Source organism: Drosophila novamexicana, unplaced genomic scaffold (assembly GCF_003285875.2).
Source record: "Drosophila novamexicana strain 15010-1031.04,08,12 unplaced genomic scaffold, DnovRS2.1 tig00001151-arrow-arrow-pilon, whole genome shotgun sequence".
NCBI classification, from domain to species: domain Eukaryota; kingdom Metazoa; phylum Arthropoda; class Insecta; order Diptera; family Drosophilidae; genus Drosophila; species Drosophila novamexicana.
In genome coordinates this window covers 1,322,857-1,342,952 of record NW_020824842.1, presented here as the reverse complement: position 1 = coordinate 1,342,952, position 20,096 = coordinate 1,322,857, and the positions used below count along the sequence as shown (strand labels likewise).

Genomic DNA, 20,096 nt, shown 5'->3' with positions numbered 1-20,096 from the left:
GCCCATTTCGCTTAACGATTATTTGGCATAAAATTTGTGCAAGCAAATTCTGTTAAAAAGTAAAGACGGGCTGTTTCTTCAAAAAGGGATTTGCCTGCTAAAGCGTAAAAATGCCGTTAAAACCATATTCCGAATGGGCAACAAATGTGCAGTGTTGCGATGTCAGCTATATTCTGGCCAAATTTTGGCCAATTTCAGCGGCCTTCAGCTGTCCAATTCATGCTCAGGCTATTTTTAGCTATTTTCAAATGGGATTTAGCTTGTTTTTTTGACCACGCAGTTGGCAACACTGGCCAATTGTCTGGCCCGCAATTGGCCTGTTGACTTAAGATTACGGCAAGACAAGTTGGGATGAGGCGAGGCCAGAGCTCACTTGTTGTGCGTGTGTGTGCGTGTGTATTGACTACTTACGTTAAGCCGGCTGAGCTGCACAATTTTCCATAAAAAAATCAAAATAATATATGCTGCACAATAATAACATGACACTCAAAGATTTGAACATTTGGTTTGTTTTCTTATCATTTTTTTTTTTTATGGAAGAGAATTACATGGTAGTTGGTTGTTATTGGCCCTTCTTGATAACATGCGCCAGGTCGTAGACACCGCGCACCGCCTTCAGCTTGACGCCGGGCACATCCTGCAGTCGTCCGACGCGACACAGTACAATATTATGCTCCTGCAGATTATGCCCAATGCCGGGTATATAGGCGACCATCTCCTTGCCGGTGGATAAGCGCACCAGCGCGCATTTACGATTCGCCGAGTTAGGTTTCTTTGGCTTCTTGATCAATGTCTTGAGCACAACGCCCTTGGCAAAGGGTTTACCATCCAGCGGCTGACGTGGTGGACGCTTCTTTATGTGCGGTCCAGTGCGATGCATTTGATTCAACGATGCCATGCCGCGCAATGCGGCACACAAATAGTTGCTCTGCAGAGCTGCAATGTAATCAAAATGAGAGAGAGAGAGAGAGAGAGTGAGCTGAGAACAAGTTATAAGCGCAGGCTGTCTGTAAGGCTTCCGATTCCCAATGGCCAACGCCTAGTTGTCCCGTCTTCGTATCTTTAACTTGTCGAGAATTGCAAGAGTCCGTTAACTGTACGCATACAATGCAAGTGGACACAACTGTACCAATTAAATATGTGTACATATATATATAAATTCTATATGGTAGCTGCCGCATGTGTGAGCGCAGCCGCAGCGAGCGGCTTAAAACATTTGACACAAACGAGAGAACAGACTCGACCTCAACAAAAGGGTCAGAAACAGTTGGCCAGTTCCAAATGCCCAACCAACAATGGCCATTCGCCTTTTGTTGTGGCTAATCTCTGTGAATATCGCAAAATAATTGTTATGCTGCGCACATCCATGCATACATCCATCCATCCATCGATCCATCCATATATCATGCATATAAGGTTATTTTCACAAATAATTGCAGCCAAATGACGCGGCTGTGGGTCAGCGGCAAATGCAGTTCTCAAGCCTTTTAAGGATTGAAAACCTTTAACCACGCACGGGGGTTGGCTGTCTGATGCTCAGATTTCTGTTCAGCTGGACTCCCGACTGGACTGGACTGGACTGGACTGTACTGCAGCCAAAATCGAAAACGACAACAATTTTTAATTAAATGCCACACGCACACACACAGGTAATGATTACCATAACGCTGGACAATTGTTAACAATGGGAGCAGGCGCACAGCAAGAACTATGCTAATCACAGCTCCCAGCATTGTCTGTCGCGATCCGCAACTGACCCGAACGCACCTGTGTGTGTGTGTGTGTGTGTGTGTGTGTGTGTGTGTGTGTGTCCTTTTCACTTTTTTTTTTTGTTGTTTTTTCCTTATTGTGTGCATGTCATGCAAATTCCCATTGTTAATGGTGGGCCGCATGTTATGTGGATTTTGGTGTGAATTTTAATTAAAAACAAGCAGAAAAACGAATGCGTTTTTTGCTAGGCCAAAAATTGAATGGACTTGTGAGCAGAATTGCGATCGCATTGGCCGACTTTGCCGAGGTTATCTTGAAGAACAGAAGAAAAGTTTTCCATACAAGAACTTAATCTTTGTCCAACCTATGTATTGAAAAGATGATATTAATAAATGTTGCATATAATGAAAATTATAAGTTTTTCATTGACAAACCCATTTTTCTCTCGCTCCTTCCAATGACAAGAAATCCTCGACTGAACACATATATATATTTTTTCTATATACATATGTATATACACACTTTGTAGGCTCCGCCAACAGTTTTGAGGACACATTAAAGCACACAAGCAGGAAACACACATGAGAAAACGCTTATAAAAATATTCACATACTAGACACAAGGTAAGGGGGTGGGGGAGAGGGGGTGCGACGACTAGGGAACTGGCAGACGGGCGACGGGCTCGCAAGCCGGCCACGCGCCCATGTAAAAGAGTTGAAATCGTAGGCAAACCACAGACAATACAAATCATTGTGTGCACACAATGGAACGCAGGATCCTTGGATAAACACAAAATGCGCACAGTCACCAATTGGAAATGGATGTGCGCAAGCGGCTAGCGGCTGCCTCACATGGTTGGCAATTAAGCAGTGGGCGCGTGTGTATATAGAACTCGAGACCCGAATATGAATAAATAGCCGCTAAGCAATGTTTTAAATAGGGGTTTTTGTCAAAACTTACCTTGTGCCGTCAATTGTTTCGTAACGTTGAATGTTTGGCGCAGGAAATTCATGTTGAGCACGTTTAGCGCTAATATGTATACTTCGTGTACAGCAGCCGCTTGTTAGCAACGAAAACAACAACAATTTGATGGCTTCTTAATTTAATAAACACTTTTAAAAAGAATTTTATTAATTCAACTTAGTAAAATGTAAAATGCACTGTAATGTTGCTGCGGCCTGGTAAACAGCTGATTTTTGCCGCAGCGTTGCCACCTAACACCTATTTATGCAATAGCACGAGCTATCGATAAGAAAAATGTATTTTTATACCGAAACAGCTGTTTGTTGCCGCAGCGCTGCTATCAAACACCATTTTATGCAAAAGCACGAACTATCGATAAGAAAAAAAGAGTTTGTTTATCCAATATTTTTTAAAAACTAAACACAATTACAATGCATATATTCATAATTATAATTAAGAACTACTTTTGGTTATCTCTAGAGTTGAGGGCGTTGGTGTCGTGGGTGAAGCCGAGTGCAGACTTCGTGAGGGCAGCATGCGTGGTGTAGTGCACTCACTGTGCTGCTTGGACCGCTTGGGCAGTGTAGCGGCACGCAAGTAGGGATTGTCTATATTGGGATTCTCTAAAATAGCTTTATTTGTTGTTGAATTGGGCTTGATCTCCAGCTCGGGCTTCTCCTCCTTGGACTTGTCGCCATCCAGTTCCTCGTTCTCACTGTCACCCTCCTCGCCCTCCTCTGCAAATGAAAGTAGAGCCTGTGTTAGTAGGAATATCTATTGTGTGCAATTCGGACCCACCTTTACTGGGCACATCTTCCGTCCGATTGGCCACCAAGTAGTGGTACTCCAGCTCCTCAAAGTCAAATACCTGATCTGTGGGATTCAAGGCAGCTGCATAGGCCGGAAAGGCGGGCTTACAGGCGATTACTGTTGCATTCAGAAAAAGAAGTCGAAACATTTGAATAAACAACCAAGAATTAAGCGCGCGCATACTTACACGGAAACATGTTGTCCTCGGTGGGAAAGAGATTGTTTGTTTCTGTTGTTTTGCACAGGAATTTGGTCAGCGCCTTCTCAACGTCACGCTTCTGACTGGCTGCCTTTTCCCGTATTGCCTCGTATTCGGTAACGGGCTGCTTATGCGTGGGCGTTCGAATATACGCATGAGGATCGGGCATTGCTGGCAAATAGCTGGGCACGTAATGCGGATGGGACGCCTTGCTGCCCGCCTGCAGCAGACTCAACTGACGCTGTTGGGTTTGTTGTGATGGCAGCGGTATCGGCACATGACTGCCACGGCGCACATACGGCTCCAGGCTACTTATGTTGATGCCCATATTGATGAGCGCCAAGCTAACGTCGCCCACGGTGGGCATGGTGCGGCCGCCTAGCTCACAGTAGTTGTGCGCCGAATTGCCAATCTCAACGATCACTGCAAATGGAATATTTTAATACACACAAACGTGTATAATAAAATAATTCACACTTACGCGCCTGCATCATTTGGGTCAGCGTTTCGAGGCATTGATTGCTGGCCAGGGCGGCGCCTTTGTCCAGCAGCAGCTGGGAGACAGCCTTGTTCAGCAGACGCCGATATGCATCAATGGTGGGTATTGCAATCGCTTCCATGGCCTTTTCCATCAGGTTTAAATTTATTTGCTTAAAATCCGCGTTAAAGCATCTGGTAAAAGCGAGTTTGTTGATTTTGTATCGATTTTTGCATACAAGTCGCTGATTAATTAGAATATCGATATACTCAATGCGGGCGTACAAATATCGTTTAGGTGAGCAAGTCGCAGCTGGGCAATTTTTTACTATATTATATATAGTAAACTAGAGACGCAATACGTTTTAAAAGAGAGCATAAATTTTAAAATTGGTTTAAAACTAAACATTTTATGCGCTGAAAAAATTTAAAGAAAATAGAGGTACTTCTTGAGCCTTTGAACAAAAAGTTCCTTTAGTTCAATAGATCGTGCAGAATTGAACAAGTTCGTTCTTGGACTAAGTAAAATGTTCTTTATCGAACCAGACCAAAGAGCAGAGCGTTGAATACGGCCACACTGGCATTAGTTGATTTTAATTATCCACAGCTGACGGAGTGTGCGGGCGGCGGGCGCTAAACAATCGCAGTGTATTTTTTTTGTTATTTGTTTTATGTCTACGAAAAAAAGTGCAATTGTGTATTAAAAATAGCAACAAGGCTAACAATAATTGTACAATTAAATGCAATTCATATACCTGACGCAAACAGTGCAAAAGGTACGTAACCAATGAGCAACACAAATTTATTTATTAATTGGTATTGGTGCTGCTGACGACCGCTGCCGCTACCGCTGCAACTGCTGCTGTTGCGGTTGTTGTTGTCAGCGCAGCAGCGCGAAGCTTTTCTGCATTCACTCAAAATTCAATCTTATAAGAATGAACTGCTGCAGCAGCAGCAGCAGTGAATGCTAATTATGTGCAGCTATCTATGTATGCTGTGTGTGTATATATGTGTGCAGCGGCATACTGATGCTGCCGCTAACGACGCCGACTGCTGCTGTCGCTGTCGCTGCTGCTGCTGCTGCTGCCGCCGCCTTTCATTTTCAATTAGTTGCCCTGCAATTTACGCTTCAAATTTGATTTGTGTACGCAAGAAGCAACACTAAAAACTCTCAACTATATAAAACGTTTCTATTTTTGTGTTATTCAAATTGCGAAATGCGCCCGAAAAATTCTTGTTTTCACTCAAAACTCGTAATTTTTATTTAGTGCCTGTGCCTGTGCGTGTGTGTGTGTGTGTGTATGCTGAAGTGGGAGCGAGCGCGGGTGAACGGGTAAGCTTATGTGTGTACATATGTGCGAGCGAGTGTTAGTTAACGGCTGCTGTTTTTGCTCTCTGTCTGTCTGCTTGTCTTACACCACGGTTTTGGCCCTTGTCACGTACTGCAGTTTATTGTTCTTTGTCTTGCACTTGGCCCCCATGCCCCCTTCATGGCCGTCCACCTACTTAAACCTTACTCATATTTGCTGGTTTCTTCATTGCGCCGTCCAGCTGCGATTTTTTAAGATTGTGTTGCTTTCCTTCCCCCCTCTCTAAATTATTGTGATGACTCAAAGCTCTCGAAGGCTGCTCTATGAATGAGATTCTGCGTGTGTGTGTATGTTTTTTTTTTGTTTTGCATTATCTGCTATTTTATTAGCACCTTGACTCTTGACTCTTATCAGCAAATGAAGCAGATCGAGTGTCAGACAAATAAACGGGATGCGGCAGCTTTGCTTTAATGCTGCTTCCTCTTCATTCGCTTTTAGCTTGTTACTGTAAACCAGTGCTGCCAAATGCACCGGATATCTCGTCAAATCTGGCTAGAAACAGCGGCAATTCGAACTTGCTTGTGTACATTTTGCGAAATGATAATACATATATGTATGTATCTTGGTAAATTATCAATACTTATCTATACGCTGAGCTAGCCATTCCTGTTTTACTCATTATCAAAGCCATAAAATACGCATTATATGGCTTTAGAGTCGCAGTTTTGTCTACTGAAAGTCACAACGTCGGCTATAAATGTGTAAAAATAGTGCGGATTATCAGATATTGCATTTGGGATATATGTATGTATACACATTTAAATTATTAATGTACTGAAAACAGCGAAATCTCAAGAGTGCAATATAGTTAATCATGTTCTTAGCTTTGCTCGACATGCATACATACATACGTATATAATTAGCTTTTTCTTGATGGGCAGCACTGGCCGCATGCACACAGACGGAATAAACGTAAACAAACGTGCATGTGCAAGCTATTCGCATAAGTTAATTATGTTTATATAGTACTTGATCAAATTTCAGCGCTGTTGCTTGTCTAAGCAAATCGCTTATGCATATTCAATTTATCAATGATAACACACAAACAAAACGGCACACCGAAGCTTAAATACGCTTTAAGGCCTGAAATTGAATTGAATATTAGTTAAATTAGTTAATTGATATAAATGATTATAATTAAATATATATACTGATGATCTGCATTATTTAGTTGCTGAAGGAAATATCTTAGGTAACCATATAACAACAAGTGAGAGGTTCTAGTCGGGAGCTCCCGACTAGGGGATACCCTGAACCCTCTTCTTCCAACATCAAATGAATATATATATTCTATTTTAGGAGCTATATGTCAAGTTTGGTGACTCTAGCTCTTATTATTTACCAAAATTGCCCAAAAGACAGGATATCGATATCGATTTTAATCGATTGCTTGGAAACGGCGTTATTTATCGATTATCGGGAACAAACTCGATCTGCGCAGGCACTAAAAGCACCTACATCGAAAATTTCGTTCATACATACGGACAGACAGACGGACGGACATGGCTAGATCGACTCGGCTATTGGTGCTGATCAAGAATATATATACTTTATGGGGTCGGAGAAGCCTCCTCTGCCTGTTACATACATTTGGATTTTGCACAAAATACAATATACCCTTAAGCCCATTTTTAATGGGTTCAGGGTATACAAAAAAGGTATAGTCTTGTAGGTTCCGATAGTTTGGAGATAAAGTCTACCTTTGGGGTCAATACACGGGACAACAAATCACGTTTCAATTTGGCGTGCGTGTTTGTCGAGACTTTGACGTAATCGTGTAAAAGATTTGCAAAAGATCTATTCTCATACATTTGAAAATCGTATTCCTAAACGTGCTAGCAATATGACATCAAGTTCTTTCCGTGAATTCTATCATAACACTTTTTTGCACTCTTCACGTTATTTTTTATGCACGTGCATGTGAAATTTGTTTAAACAATTGAAGCTTCAGTTCTCAGATTTGGTTTATTTACATGCTATTCCGTCACGTCCGGAACTTTCTACTTTTGACGCAAAACCTGGCCTATCCAAAACTACTAATTTCTTTCAAGGGGCTGCTTGATAGGAAAGTTGGTGCAGCCGCTTCACATGTTAGGGTATAGCAAGAGTGCGCTAGCTGGGCGTGCCCGGCCAGAAGTTACCCTGGACCAAGCGACGGTAGTTATTCAAAAAGTTAAATATGTTTTCTTTGTTTAAAACAAAGTCTTCAAATCGATATTAATCGATAGTAAGAAAATTGAAGTTATCGATGAACGATAAGCTCGAATATAGATATATATATGTAAAATCACCGGATTAATACAGCTGGTCTTGCTTGGATCGATTCTAGATACTGCCGGCTGCCTGTTACAAACGCTTGCCCAGAAACATGATACCCTCTTTAACCATTTGCCGTGTGTACAGGGTATAAATATGTGCGCACTTGAGCCCGATGGCGCATTTGTTTGTTTTTGTTCTGCTGAGTGCAAAAGAGAAACTTTTGGCGTTAACAATAAAAATAACAATAAGTTTGCCTTTAGATTTGTTTTTGTTTTCCTTGTTGTTGTTGTTGTTGTTGTTTTTGTTTTAATATGATAGCCAGAAAGTGGCCACAGAGTGCAGCGCTGATCGATTATGAATCAGAGTTGGGGAAATGCCCATTCAGAAAATATTGAACGCTGCCTTATTGGAAATGTCATTGAAAATGGCTTTAGCGAAGTCGGCAACGAGGCGTATGAGTAATGTGTCAAAAACTTGAGACTCCAAAGAATTATAAACCTACATACATAACTCACATAGCCGTGCCTATGCTCACGTGTATTTGTTTTATTCAAGCAGCTCGAAGTGAACGCAAGCAGCGCATCCGGCAGTCGGCGATAAGCGCGACTTTCTCTCCCACACACACACACACACACACACGCGCACACACATACACAGCTGGCCAACAGTCGCCGCCTGGACATGAACAAGGCCGGCAAGCACATCCAGAGCGGTAGCACGGCTCTGGCCATCAACACGGCTCTGCCGCCCAACGGCCTGCTCGGCCCGGCCGCAGCGCAGACAGCGGCGGCACCGAACGGCTCGGCGACCAGCCCCATGAATGTGTTCAATTCGATCAGGAACTTTTTGCCGGACAATCGGCCAATTACCTCACTGCACATTGTCGAAGACTTCGATCGGTAAGTGGAATCATTTTCTCTCTCTCTCTCTCTCTAAAAGCTAGCTGAACTAGTTCAATGAACTGGTCGCTTGAGCAATTGCACTTATGCCAATTGAACTAGTTCCGTGACCTCTTCCACTCGCTCTTATAAATGAGCCATTAATCAAGCCGATGTCATAACCTCAATTATATTCAATTCAATTTTTCATTTTTTTAGCTGCCCAAAGAACTTCAATGCCATACATCGGACATATGATCAGGATGCGGATGCGGATCTTTGGCGTGAAAATAACATACTCTTTGGGCGACAAACCACACGCTATTTGTGCCTGTCCAAATCCGAGGGCCTGCCCGAATACGTCGTGGAGACGCTCAAGTAAGTGTGCTCAATAAAATATGTACACAAATCTAAACCTTAGCAATTCCCTGCAGAGTCATTGCCGAGAAGGTGCCACCGCCCAAGGAATTCTCGCTGCTCTCCCGCACCGCGGACACCGATCAGAAGGCGTGGCGCAAACGTCAGATCGCCTACAAGCTGTCGAAACGCGGCACTGTTGTCCAGGCCGTTACCGACATAATACTCTGCTCCAAGCTTAAGATAGCGCCCGATGGCTTTAAGCTTGCCGGCGATATCAATGGTGTCCTAATCTGTTATAAAACGGGCGCCATTCCGGTGCGCCTGCCCCCGCCCGTGCCAGGCAACGGCTGTGAAGTGGAGCTGGCACTGAATCGCCTCAATTTGCATGGCCAGCGCAACTCACGTGGACCGGTGAGTCCGTATATAGCGATTCCTATTGATGGCTAGACAGTAGCTCCTTCGTCTTGTCAGTAATATATTGTGTTAAGATATAACTAAGATCTGTTGCAAAGGCAAAGAGCTGCCGTTTTGTAGGGAGAAGTGAAGGATTGGTCTATAGATTCCAAAGCGACCAAATTATGGTTCTCTTCGAATAGGTTTTTGCTAGTCGTGTATACTCTACAGGAATTAGGCATCTACAGGCATTTGTTCTATTGCGCTTGGAATTAACATTCCTATAGATTTAACTCAGCGGGGTTTCCAAGAAGAGTTCGACTCTATCTTCTTCTTTTCGAGTTGTAATAGATTTGTAATAGGGCTTTGTTTTGTGAAAGAAATGCAGGATAGCCTCGGCACACACAGCATCCAGTTTGTTAATACGAATCCCATTTGTTGGCAGCTGCCGCAGGTGCCTGCGACAACGGAACATCATGACTATGAGGAGATACAGGCGCACTATCAAATCAATTCGCCACAGCGGCCAGCGCCACCGCGTCCGGCGTCGACGGCAGGAGCAGCAACTGGAACTGGAACAGCTGGCCGTGCTGGCCACTTCGGCATCGGCACGCTGGGCACCTACACCGAACTGGAGGGCGTGCCATTTGCCATGCATGCGATGCTGCAGCGCAGCCAGCTGATGACTGAAGTGAGTCCAGTTTCTATTTGATGTATGTGATGAAAATTATGAAACGAATTTCTTTAACAACAGTTGCCTACACTGCCCGAAATCTCATCGTTGCTGAAAACACTCGACTATGACTTTCAGCTGGAGCGTCAGATCCTGTGCACTATGAAATCGTCGGCCTCCAAGAATCCCTTCTTCAAATAGGGCATTGGCAAATGAAAAAGGATATTGATTCAACTGTTCAAATTGGCATACAACAAATGTACTTACGTGTATGTGAATGAATAACAAAATGAATGGCACTCACAATTTGTATATTCAGTTTCCATTTGCATTCAGTTCTAATTCAATGCAATATGATAATAATTATATTATAATTTCTTAAAAGACCTCAGACCCATATGTGTGTATCGATTCCTGTGCCTTTAATATATGTATCTAATTTCGTGTATGTATATTTATCATATATGCATTCAGTTGTTTATTCTGAGTCATGTAAGCATACATACATTAACATAAACAAGTATATATATATATACATCACAAACACATATATATATATATATTAGACCCAACATTGTGATCGTGTAACGAATGTTTGTCATTATTATTATTTTTTAAATTGAATACCAGAAATCAATAGATTATGATATATACATATATATATATATCTGTGTACACACAATACAATACCATGTACAACCCTCTGATAAAACAAATATTTATATATATACACACACACATATATATATATATATATATATATATATATAAACAAAAATATTTATTAATTACTTAGTCTAATGTTAAAGCTGAACAGTCAAAATGAAAGCCAGCAAAAGTATTGCTAAACAAATATGCATACACATATATATATGTATATATATATATATATATATATATATATATATATATATATAGAAATACATATACATATACCATACAGATTTGGCTAAGCACTGTAAGACCAGAGTTGGTATTTCAATTATTGTATGGTACTTAGTTCTAGAGACATGTAGACTGTACGAATACGTTAAAAAAAAAAAAAAGAGTAAACAAATCTTACCTAAAACCTGCACTTGAAGCACACCCTTTAATGCACACTCGCAAATCGTATAATGAATGTTATGCAGCTGTTCGAAATAAACAAAAATTTATATCTAAATATACATAATTATATATACATACATATGTGGCAAATGCATTGCATGATATTTCTTTAAGGCCAGGCACTGTGCATTGCCTCTTTTATGATCTTATCTCTATAGACTTTTCCCCCTCGCTCCCCCTCTCTCTCTCTCTCTCTCTCTTTCTCGCTCGCTAAATAAAACATTTGTTCTTGAGCTAATTTTATGTGTAAAACAAAGAATCGCAAATTTAACAAAGCTGTCAAAATTGTCCATTAAAAACTTATCGATAATTTAAATATCCCTGTATAGAATTATCGATTGCTAAGTTAAGGCTGGCCAGCTTCCATCTCTAGCGTCTATCGTGATTAACGGTTATCGCTAGCGTGTTATCGATAGGCGTAGGCCACAGACAACTTTCGTCACCAGCGTCTTCTTTATTTCTTAGCATTTTGAGAATGTATATTAGATACACGTTAATCTCAGGAAATGTCCATTCCAGAAATTGTTTTATCGAACAGCTTTTAAGCAAAATTATTGAATAACCTTCTAGGCAGCCTGGGTAATTGATCAATGCATATGTAAAGCAATAGATACAGACTCAAATATCAGAATATTTATAAGTATATTCATAGGTATGTACAGTATATAAAATCGTTAATGCAATATGTACAATAATCCTAATACGTATAGCGTATCGGGTTACGTTGAGCTCTTGTGTCATCACGTTATCAGAATAAGTTATGAAATAGTAAATCCGGTTGGGAAAGCGTCTTCTTCAAGTTGCGCACACTCAGACGCTTCAGTCGACGATCGGCCGTGCATCTGTGTAGAGATGATGTGGGAGCAGTACGGATTGGGTACGGATGGGATTTGTTTTTGATGGGGGAATTTTTGGTATTGTTCGAGGTGAGTAATTAGCAAAGAAGTTCGACACAACTTTATACATATATATATATATATATATACATATCGGAAGCATCTTAGAGCCGGGAAACAACGGTCTTTACGAGCAGAATACGTTTAGCCAACACCAATGATACCAGCACCACAGGTACAAAACATTTTTTTTTTTTGAGAGGGAAGGGGGGCACTGGCTCCACTTACTCGAATATGCGACCCTGGTACTCGATCATGAGCCTCACACAATCGGCCAGGGTCTCGCCCTCGCGTAGCAGCTCCTGTATGTCGTTCATGTGCACACCCTGGGCAACAGTGTGAAATATCGATGGTGTTATCGATATCGATAACGTTTCGGCGCTAATCTGCTGCAACGGTACCTTGGTGAGTCTACACGAGAGAGAGAGAGAGTGGGTGATGTATTTATTTAAGTATTTCAGAATTAGGCCACATGCCTGGAGCTCACATGGACTATAGCCGAACTCACCGATTGAAGTGACCAAACAGATAATCCATGGTGTCGCGATTTATCTCTGGCAGCGAACGTATCAGTCTCTTGAGAATGTCCAGCTTCTGGTTTTGCTCGGTGAGTACTGCAAATCGTAAGGGATGGGGAGAGGGGGAGGGGGGGATTGAATTAGAGATCGATACGACTTGGGGCTGTTACGACTTACGCCATTGATTGGACGGGCCAATGAAGGTTTTGGCCTCGTTAACGCTGATCAGCGGGCTCTTGATCTCGCGCAGAAATAACTTGAGCACGCCGGTTAGTGCGTGTATATCGACGCCGGGTCGACGCAGTGCATCATAGTCGTTGGCATCGATGTTGAAGCGCAGCGTTTGGATTTTATTGTAATCGCCGCACTGGCGATAAATGCCCTCCACGGGCTGCGAGGAGCGTCGATACTTTTGCTCAATCAGATCACAGCAATCAATGACAATGCGCGGCACAGTCCGGTGCTGTTCGTGCTTGAGGACCAGCTCCAGTTCCGTGTCGAAGCAGGGCTCGTCGAAGAAGATGCGCTGCTCGCGCAGCGTCTCAACGCTGGGACGGCTCTTCCACCAGTTGGCCAAGTTCATCCAGGCGGCCAATCTGGAGGGGCGTACGGGCGTGACGCCCCCGCCATAACGTTTGCCAGCTCCGGCGGTGAAGGCGGCGACGGGTTGACGCTTCTCCTGCACGAGTTCAGCCAGCTGGCGGCTCAGGTCGGCCAGCTTCTGCTCCAGCTCCTGACTGTAGCTGGCCTGCGCCTGCAGATCCTGCTCCAGCGTATGCATGCGCTGCTTTAGATTGTGCCAGCGCCTGCCGCACACCGTGCAGCATTCCCGGCTGCCGTTGCGATCCCGCACCTGTGCCGGACTGCCCGCCGATGAGGCATTGGACGAGCACATGTCCAGGCTGCCATTGGATACCAGCAATGCCGTCGACGATTCGTCCAGCAGCAGGCGCGTCAAATCTCTGCTGCTGCTGCTCTTCAGCAGCGTCAATTTGTTTGGCTTGGTGCGCAGCTCGCGCAGCAGCACCACCGCCTCCGGGCGGCCAGCGCCGCCGCCGCCGGCCGCAATGCCAGCCTGATCCAGCGCCTGGCTGGAGCCGGCGCTGCTCTCCAGACGCAGCAGCGCCGTCGTCGCCGCCGTCGCCGTTGAGCTGTGCGAGCGCGCATAATGCGCACTCGAGGATGTTGTTGTCGAACGATCGCGAAAACAGTTCATCAGTCGCTTGGGCGGGTGTGGCTGCCGACGCTCGTGGGCCACGTAGCCAGCTGCGCCAATGATTATGTGCGCCGAGTCCGGCGTGCCAGGCGTCACTGGCCCATTGCTGGCACCAGCCTGCATTGCACTGCGCTGCCTTATCCGATTTGAATTCGAGTTCGACTGCGACTTCGACTTCGAGTTCGAGTTCGAGTTCGACTTCGATGCCCGACTCGGGGCTCAGCTTATCGAATTCACTCTTCTTCTACTTATTTTTCTGATTGATGTTGCTGCTGTTGTTGTTGTTGTTGTTGTTGTTGTTGCGCATGCTCCCGCGTCCGCCGCCGCCTCTTGCACTCCTGCCGCAGCTTCCACTATGCCTTTTCTGCAAGCGCGTCGATGACGTCAGCGAAGCGAGCGACTTATCGTCGCGCCGTGGTGCAAGCTATGCGGAAAATGTCAGCCATATAAATAAGTATATACAATATGCTTATAAAGTACTTCATTGTAGCTCCCAGCTGCTACAGTCAAGCCTGCCTATATGTGCCCAGCGACTTGTTTGCTATCTTTTGCAACGCTTGCTGTTCCTTATTTTGATAAATTTTGATAAATAAGTACATCTGTATAAATTTGTTTTGGCTATTTTCCTTGATGATGAAAAAACAAGTAAGAGGTTCTAGTCGGGAGCTCCCGACTAGGGGATACCCTGAACCCTCCTCTTCCAACATCAAATGCATATATATATATTCTATTTAAGAAGCTATATGCCAAGTTTAATGACTCTAGCTCTTAATATTTACCAAAATTGCCCAAAAAACAGGATATCGATATCGATTTTTATCGATTGCTTTGAAGCGGAGTAAGTTATCGATTATCGGAAACAAACTCGATCTGCGCGGGAACTAGCAGCACCTGCATCTACAATTTCATGTATCTAGCTCTTATAGGTTCTGAGATCCTTGCGTTTATACATACGGACGGACGGACTGACAGACGGACATGGCTAGATCGACTCGGCTATTGGTGCAGATCAAGAATATATATACTTCATGGGGTCGGAGATGCTTCCTTCTGCCTGTTACATACATTTGGATTTTGCACAAATACAATATACCCTTATACCCATTTTTAATGGGTTCAGGGTATAAAAATACCAAATTTGATTTCTTAAAAAAAAAAATCAAACAATTACCCACTTTAAAAAAATACTATTATCTAACTAACTAACTTGTATCTCAGCCATACTAAAGAAATATTTATACTAAAGCCTGAAAGTGCAATACTCTTGCGGGCTGTCGAACTTGTCAAGGCTCTACTGTAAACGAACTGCTAGTTCGTGTGGCCCAAGATAATAAAAACGCAGCTGCTGATCGATTTGTTGTAGTTTGAAAGCACATACTATTTTGTGAATAGTTTCCGAGTGGTTCAACCCAGGCAGACATCACTGTAAGCCTTATAAGCAAATGCCTACCTCTGCTGCTTCAGTCAAGGGCTTATTTCCGGTAGCCTGTGCACCACTGTGCTCTCTTGTTGTTGTTGTAGTTGTTTCTTCTTTGTTATTGTTATTGTCGCTTGTTCCGTTAACCACAAGCTGCCCTGTCCTTACACTTGTTCTCTCTCGCGCTCTCTCTCTCTCTGTCCCACTCTCACTGTTGCGCTCTCCCTTTTTCGAGCAGATGCCGTTCGTCCGTTACGAGAAAACGATGCCAAACTATGACGCAGTGGGATCGGCCATGATTTCAATTCACATGCAGCTCGAATTTCCGATTTCCTCACGCTCTCGCCCCGAATCGAACTATTGAAATTCTTAGTGCTGTGTGGCCTCTTATCGGCAACGGTTGGTTCGCCTCGCTCGCCAGGCGCAACCGGCTGTCCGATAAGATAAAAGCGCACCAAAACAAATGCTGAAATAAATCCCATACAACTCGACTGGACGGGGTATCGAGTACGAGTACGAGTACGTGTAGGCAGCCCCAACCAATTGGCGATAGAGCGCTAAACAGTTGACCGACGATCGCCTCTCAGTGGCATTCCCACCCCACCCCCACCCCCCCCCCTTTCCCTCTCCCCCTACCGACTAAACCGTATCCATTTTCAGCCATATCTATGTTTACACTGGCAGCTAACCGAAGCAATCAGAACAGCTCTAGTCGGGAGTGCCCGACTAGCAGATGCGCTGTCTTTGCAACCATTCCAGCTTTCTTCTTCTGATTCTTCTGAATTTTGTCATCGATTTATATCGATTACATGAAAATAGAACAAGCTATCGATAACATTCACACACACGCACTCGTCTAGATCGATTTGGCTGTTGAAGCTGAACAAGAATATATATCCTTCCGCCCGTTACATACATTTCCCCAAGTCCAAAATACCCAAAATACATGGAACTGGAAAACTATTTGAACCATCGTCAAGCAATCAGTTTTATTTTTTTTTTTTTTGGGTTAATAGGCCGACTTATCACTCGGTCATATCTTCTAAAGTGTGCTAATCAAATTGATAAGCCTTTTGCTCGCCCTTCAATCTCTTGCAACACATAATCCCGTCCTATCTGAACATCTTGGTTTTGGTTTGCTCTATAAAAAAGATATATATAAGACATGTGTGAATTCTTTTTATCTATAAATTATTCACTTCTGTTATATTTTATTTATATACTTTATACTATACACTTTTTCCTAACAAATCTGAAGTAGATTTAAGAGATTGCTATTTTGTTTGTGTCCAGGCTAACGATATAGCCAGAGTTGCCATACAGATAAAGTGTTCAACGGCAACGCTCTCAACCATGTTCCAAGTTACAAATTCGTATTGATTTCACAGAAATATGTGTAGCATACTTTTCACGCATGAAGATTATATAAAATATCACATTTTAAAAAGCTTCTTTGGCATATTTGGAATACATTTCTTGAGGTTATGCTTAATGTATGCAAAATATCCAACTGCAGCTGATACAGTTACCTATAACTATATTATATATATAATACCAAGTTATGGGGGTGGGCAATTGGAACCCTTGTTTAAATAGGATAAGATTGAGGGCACAATTTTAACATATATTTTGACCAAGAATTATGTTGCCAAATTTAGATGCCAACTTGATCCAGAGGCCGACGTAAAAGTCAAGCCTCGCGAAAATCTCATGAGATTCGACCGAGTTATGGAATTGAGAAATTTTAATCTTTGTGTTTTAGCTGGATTGCAGACCCAAGTCTGCCCTGGTTCAACAAAGACAAGAAATTTCCAGCTTACGAAATTACCAAAAGAAATAAAAGAGGGCTTCATTTTCGAGGTTCCCTCCAGCACGAGCAAGAATTAGGCACTTGAAAGTTGGCTTGGGTCTAAAAGGTAATTTTTTCTAAACCCAAAAGCTTTTTTTGCTATTTTTTGAATTTTTTCGAAGAACAGATTGAATTTATTGTTGGAGCATTTCATTTAGTAATTGCGCGTCAGTTTAACTGGGGTTTCGTTAATAGATATGTGCAAAAGAGGCGATTGTTCCAATGATTCATATCGATAGTTAGACAGATGTGTATCGATAGCTAGGGATCGAGAATAATTTCGGCACGTTGCGATTAAATAACAAAAAACAGGCCCAGCTTTAATTTATTGACTGGAACTTTACATCTCTTAGATCAACATAAATGAATGTATCTATAATAATACTCAGACGACTAATACTATTCGAATCTTGGCCTCTTCCCTCCTTGACCCTGTGAGCTTGGCTTAGAGACTTTCCGACAGGCTGTCCCATTGCGTCAAGTCGTCTGGAAATGTGCCGGGATCGTTGTCGGTTGGGCTGGGGCTCGGCTGCGCCTTGGGTATGCCGCGCACAATCGTACCATGCGACTTCATGTGCCCGCTGAGGCCGGCATATTGTGCAAAGCCCTTGCTGCAGATTTTACAGACGTAGCGCTTGTGCGGCGCATGGATCTCCTTGTGCTGGCGCAGATACTTGGCGCTGGTGAAACACTTGCGGCACACATCGCACTGCTTGTCGCGCACATTGAGATGGCCCTTGATGTGATCGTTCAGCACGGACACCTCGTAGAAGGTCTTGCCGCACAGATGGCACTTGCCCTTGGGTCGCTGCTGGTGCCTCCGCCGATGGCGCACAAAGAACGAGCACGTGGCGAAGCGCTGGCCACAGACATCACAGCAATAGGGCTTCTCGCCCGTATGCTGCCGCCGATGCACATGCAGATCCGTGGTATTGGCAAAGCGCTTGCCGCACTCCGTGCACTCCAGCTGATAGTCCTGTGTGTGCCGTCTCAGATGTATTGTGCAGTTGTCGCTGCGCGCAAAGCCGCGCTGGCAGACCGGACAGATGAACGGCAAACGGCCATTATGCTGGGCGCAATGCATCTTGTAGCCATCCACACTGTGCAGCATTTGGTCGCACTCTGTGCAGCGGAACGGCGCCAGATGCGCGTCCAGAAACTGCAGCTGCTGATAGCATTGTATGTTTGGCGTATATGATGCTCCGCCGCGTTCGCACTCCAGGCGACGCAGCTTCTCCTGCGCATAGGTTTTGCGCAAGTGCTTGATGTAGCGCTGCAGCTGTGCCGGCTCCAGTTTCTGTGCCTGCGGCAGCTCGCTGCGGCACAGCTGCAGCAGCTGCTGCTTGGCCGCCAGACGCGCATGCCGCAGCCGGCAGCTCAGATCCTGCATGTCCCAGATGCGCTGACTGCGTCGATACAGCTCTATGAACTTGATGTTCTGTTCATGCGTCAGCTGTGGCACAGGCAACGCAGCGGCCGCCGCATCATCGGCAGCAGCCCGTGTGCTGCTGCGCCTCTGCCTCACGCTGTTGGCCAGAAAACTGAGACGTTGGTGATACCAGGCTGCTGGTGTCGCAGCCACAGCGTCAGCCACGTCCCCCTGTTGCTGCTGGAGGCGGCGCTGTTCCTGTGCATAGGCAGCGCGCAGCTTTTTGGCATAGTCCGCAATCTCCTGGCACTTGAGCTGCAGCTGGTATTGTTCGTTGAGCTGGCGTGCAATTTGGTCGCACAGCTCGCCGCGTCGCTTGTAGTTGCGGTACTCCAGCATTGTGTTGTCCCACAGCGGGCGGGCGCTCTCCAGCTGCTCGATGAGCGATACCATGACGGGCTGCTCCTGCAGCCAAAATTCTGGCATATCGCCGGCCTGTGCCAAGAATGAGATTGAGCCGGAGAGCAAACAGAGAATGTATTGGCTTACCACTGTGTTGAGCACATCGCTGTCGCTGTCGCTGTCGCTGTCACTGCTGCTGCTGGACGCATCGAATTGCGCTTGCCAGGCAGCATCCAGGTCCAGCTCCGACTCGATTGCAGCTGGCAAGCTCTGGCTAGCTTTTCGCTGCACTTCCACTTCAACACTTGCCTGCTGCTTGTGCATCTCTTGTTGGCATTCCAATGCCGTGTCAATTGTGTTGCATACAGTTTTGGTCTCGACAGACTCCTCTTTCGCATCAAACTTGCGCATCTCTTCCGCGTGTGCGGCAATTAAATGCTCCTTGAAGCTGCGAAAGACCGTTGTCTGGTGCTCGCAGTAGAGGCATTTGAAGGCAAAGATGCGCGCCTCACGCTTGCACAGCCACACAATGTCGCCACAACGTTCATATTGTGGCGCCATTCTGTTGTATGTGAAAAATCTATTCTTGTTTTGGTTTCAGGTGCGAGTTTTTACTGCGATATTTGCAGCACAAATATATCGATATGCATCGCAATGCTTAAAAGTATGCTATGCACAGCCGCTGTAACTATCGCTACCAATTCTCACTCTGCAACACTGTTTGACCACTGCTCGCGGCTATTTGCAATACTGTTTGAATTCAAATTTGTGTAACTGATATTGTTACCAACGACATGCTTAAGGTGCATTGAAATGCTGGCTAATGAAGCAAAACTTAATTATCAACATAAAATACTATGGCTTATCAGCATTGAACGCCAAGTTGTGTTGCCTTTACACTGGGGCCTCAAAAAGCTGTCATATCATGTCAATTAATCATAAACGCATATACAATGTATGTACATGTGTACGTATATTTGTTGATTTTGTCAGTGATAATCCAAAAATTGTAGAAATTTAACTGTGCAGCACAGCTGACGTAGACGTTCTCTCTTTCACACGCGTCTCGGCGACTTTCATGCGCAAGGGTCTCAGCTGTGGGTCAACAATGCACACATACATATATCGTCTCTACCCTATGTATGTGTTGGATGCGCTGCTTTTGGAGGCGTTGACAGCGGCGCGACGTTTTCGGCGTTGACCGCTGCGGTCACCTGTTACTTTCACTGC

At 44.3% G+C, this 20,096-nt stretch overlaps 5 protein-coding genes across 7 annotated transcripts; 1 reads left to right on the top strand and 4 right to left on the bottom strand.

The window, feature by feature from the left end:
- Window positions 1-501: 501 nt before the first annotated feature.
- LOC115766392 (40S ribosomal protein S12, mitochondrial) lies at window positions 502-2,893 on the bottom strand. Its single transcript, XM_030710304.1, has 2 exons — window positions 2,671-2,893; window positions 502-936 (listed from the first exon to the last, which is right to left on the bottom strand). The coding sequence occupies exons 1-2, from the start codon at window positions 2,720-2,722 to the stop codon at window positions 563-565; spliced, it is 426 nt and encodes a 141-aa protein (XP_030566164.1). The 5' UTR covers window positions 2,723-2,893; the 3' UTR covers window positions 502-562.
- A 197-nt stretch (window positions 2,894-3,090) lies between these two features.
- On the bottom strand, window positions 3,091-4,365 carry LOC115766413 (transcription initiation factor TFIID subunit 8). Its single transcript, XM_030710333.1, has 4 exons — window positions 4,164-4,365; window positions 3,671-4,105; window positions 3,472-3,600; window positions 3,091-3,410 (listed from the first exon to the last, which is right to left on the bottom strand). Exons 1-4 carry the CDS (start codon window positions 4,312-4,314, stop codon window positions 3,127-3,129), a joined length of 999 nt encoding a protein of 332 aa, XP_030566193.1. The 5' UTR covers window positions 4,315-4,365; the 3' UTR covers window positions 3,091-3,126.
- A 410-nt stretch (window positions 4,366-4,775) lies between these two features.
- On the top strand, window positions 4,776-10,819 carry LOC115766458 (multivesicular body subunit 12A). The gene is made up of 6 exons (XM_030710390.1): window positions 4,776-4,935; window positions 8,347-8,687; window positions 8,886-9,044; window positions 9,101-9,437; window positions 9,865-10,110; window positions 10,174-10,819. Exons 2-6 carry the CDS (start codon window positions 8,470-8,472, stop codon window positions 10,291-10,293), a joined length of 1,080 nt encoding a protein of 359 aa, XP_030566250.1. The 5' UTR covers window positions 4,776-4,935; window positions 8,347-8,469; the 3' UTR covers window positions 10,294-10,819.
- A 1,039-nt stretch (window positions 10,820-11,858) lies between these two features.
- LOC115766466 (rho GTPase-activating protein 27) lies at window positions 11,859-15,511 on the bottom strand. 3 transcript variants are annotated; one of them, XM_030710406.1, is made up of 5 exons: window positions 15,280-15,511; window positions 12,791-14,253; window positions 12,604-12,709; window positions 12,324-12,506; window positions 11,859-12,041 (listed from the first exon to the last, which is right to left on the bottom strand). In XM_030710406.1, the coding sequence occupies exons 2-5, from the start codon at window positions 13,950-13,952 to the stop codon at window positions 11,948-11,950; spliced, it is 1,545 nt and encodes a 514-aa protein (XP_030566266.1). In that variant the 5' UTR covers window positions 13,953-14,253; window positions 15,280-15,511; the 3' UTR covers window positions 11,859-11,947. The 3 variants fall into 3 exon arrangements, with proteins under 3 accessions (XP_030566266.1, XP_030566265.1, XP_030566267.1); XM_030710405.1 differs by lacking the exon at window positions 15,280-15,511 and having other exon boundaries at window positions 12,791-14,307; XM_030710407.1 differs by lacking the exons at window positions 11,859-12,041; window positions 15,280-15,511 and having other exon boundaries at window positions 12,048-12,506; window positions 12,791-14,307.
- A 1,912-nt stretch (window positions 15,512-17,423) lies between these two features.
- On the bottom strand, window positions 17,424-19,470 carry LOC115766406 (zinc finger protein 82-like). Its single transcript, XM_030710324.1, has 2 exons — window positions 19,014-19,470; window positions 17,424-18,959 (listed from the first exon to the last, which is right to left on the bottom strand). Exons 1-2 carry the CDS (start codon window positions 19,425-19,427, stop codon window positions 17,541-17,543), a joined length of 1,833 nt encoding a protein of 610 aa, XP_030566184.1. The 5' UTR covers window positions 19,428-19,470; the 3' UTR covers window positions 17,424-17,540.
- Between the last annotated feature and the right edge of the window lie 626 nt (window positions 19,471-20,096).

Excerpts from the sequence above, each read along its gene's own strand:
- LOC115766458 (XM_030710390.1), top strand. The coding sequence starts at position 8,470 with ATGAACAAGGCCGGCAAGCACATCCAGAGCGGTAGCACGGCTCTGGCC. Across the intron at positions 9,045-9,100 it reads TACGTCGTGGAGACGCTCAA|AGTCATTGCCGAGAAGGTGC; the intron begins GTAAGTGTGCTC and ends AATTCCCTGCAG. Across the intron at positions 10,111-10,173 it reads GCAGCCAGCTGATGACTGAA|TTGCCTACACTGCCCGAAAT; the intron begins GTGAGTCCAGTT and ends CTTTAACAACAG.
- LOC115766406 (XM_030710324.1), bottom strand. The coding sequence starts at position 19,427 with ATGGCGCCACAATATGAACGTTGTGGCGACATTGTGTGGCTGTGCAAG. Across the intron at positions 18,960-19,013 it reads GCGATGTGCTCAACACAGTG|GCCGGCGATATGCCAGAATT; the intron begins GTAAGCCAATAC and ends TTCTTGGCACAG.
- LOC115766413 (XM_030710333.1), bottom strand. The coding sequence starts at position 4,314 with ATGGAAAAGGCCATGGAAGCGATTGCAATACCCACCATTGATGCATAT. Across the intron at positions 4,106-4,163 it reads GACCCAAATGATGCAGGCGC|TGATCGTTGAGATTGGCAAT; the intron begins GTAAGTGTGAAT and ends TTCCATTTGCAG. Across the intron at positions 3,411-3,471 it reads GGAAGATGTGCCCAGTAAAG|AGGAGGGCGAGGAGGGTGAC; the intron begins GTGGGTCCGAAT and ends TTTCATTTGCAG.
- LOC115766392 (XM_030710304.1), bottom strand. The coding sequence starts at position 2,722 with ATGAATTTCCTGCGCCAAACATTCAACGTTACGAAACAATTGACGGCA. Across the intron at positions 937-2,670 it reads GAAACAATTGACGGCACAAG|CTCTGCAGAGCAACTATTTG; the intron begins GTAAGTTTTGAC and ends ATTACATTGCAG.
- LOC115766466 (XM_030710406.1), bottom strand. The coding sequence starts at position 13,952 with ATGCAGGCTGGTGCCAGCAATGGGCCAGTGACGCCTGGCACGCCGGAC. Across the intron at positions 12,507-12,603 it reads CTGTTTGGTCACTTCAATCG|ACTCACCAAGGTACCGTTGC; the intron begins GTGAGTTCGGCT and ends TCTCTCGTGTAG. Across the intron at positions 12,042-12,323 it reads TACCAGGGTCGCATATTCGA|ATGCACGGCCGATCGTCGAC; the intron begins GTAAGTGGAGCC and ends ATCTCTACACAG.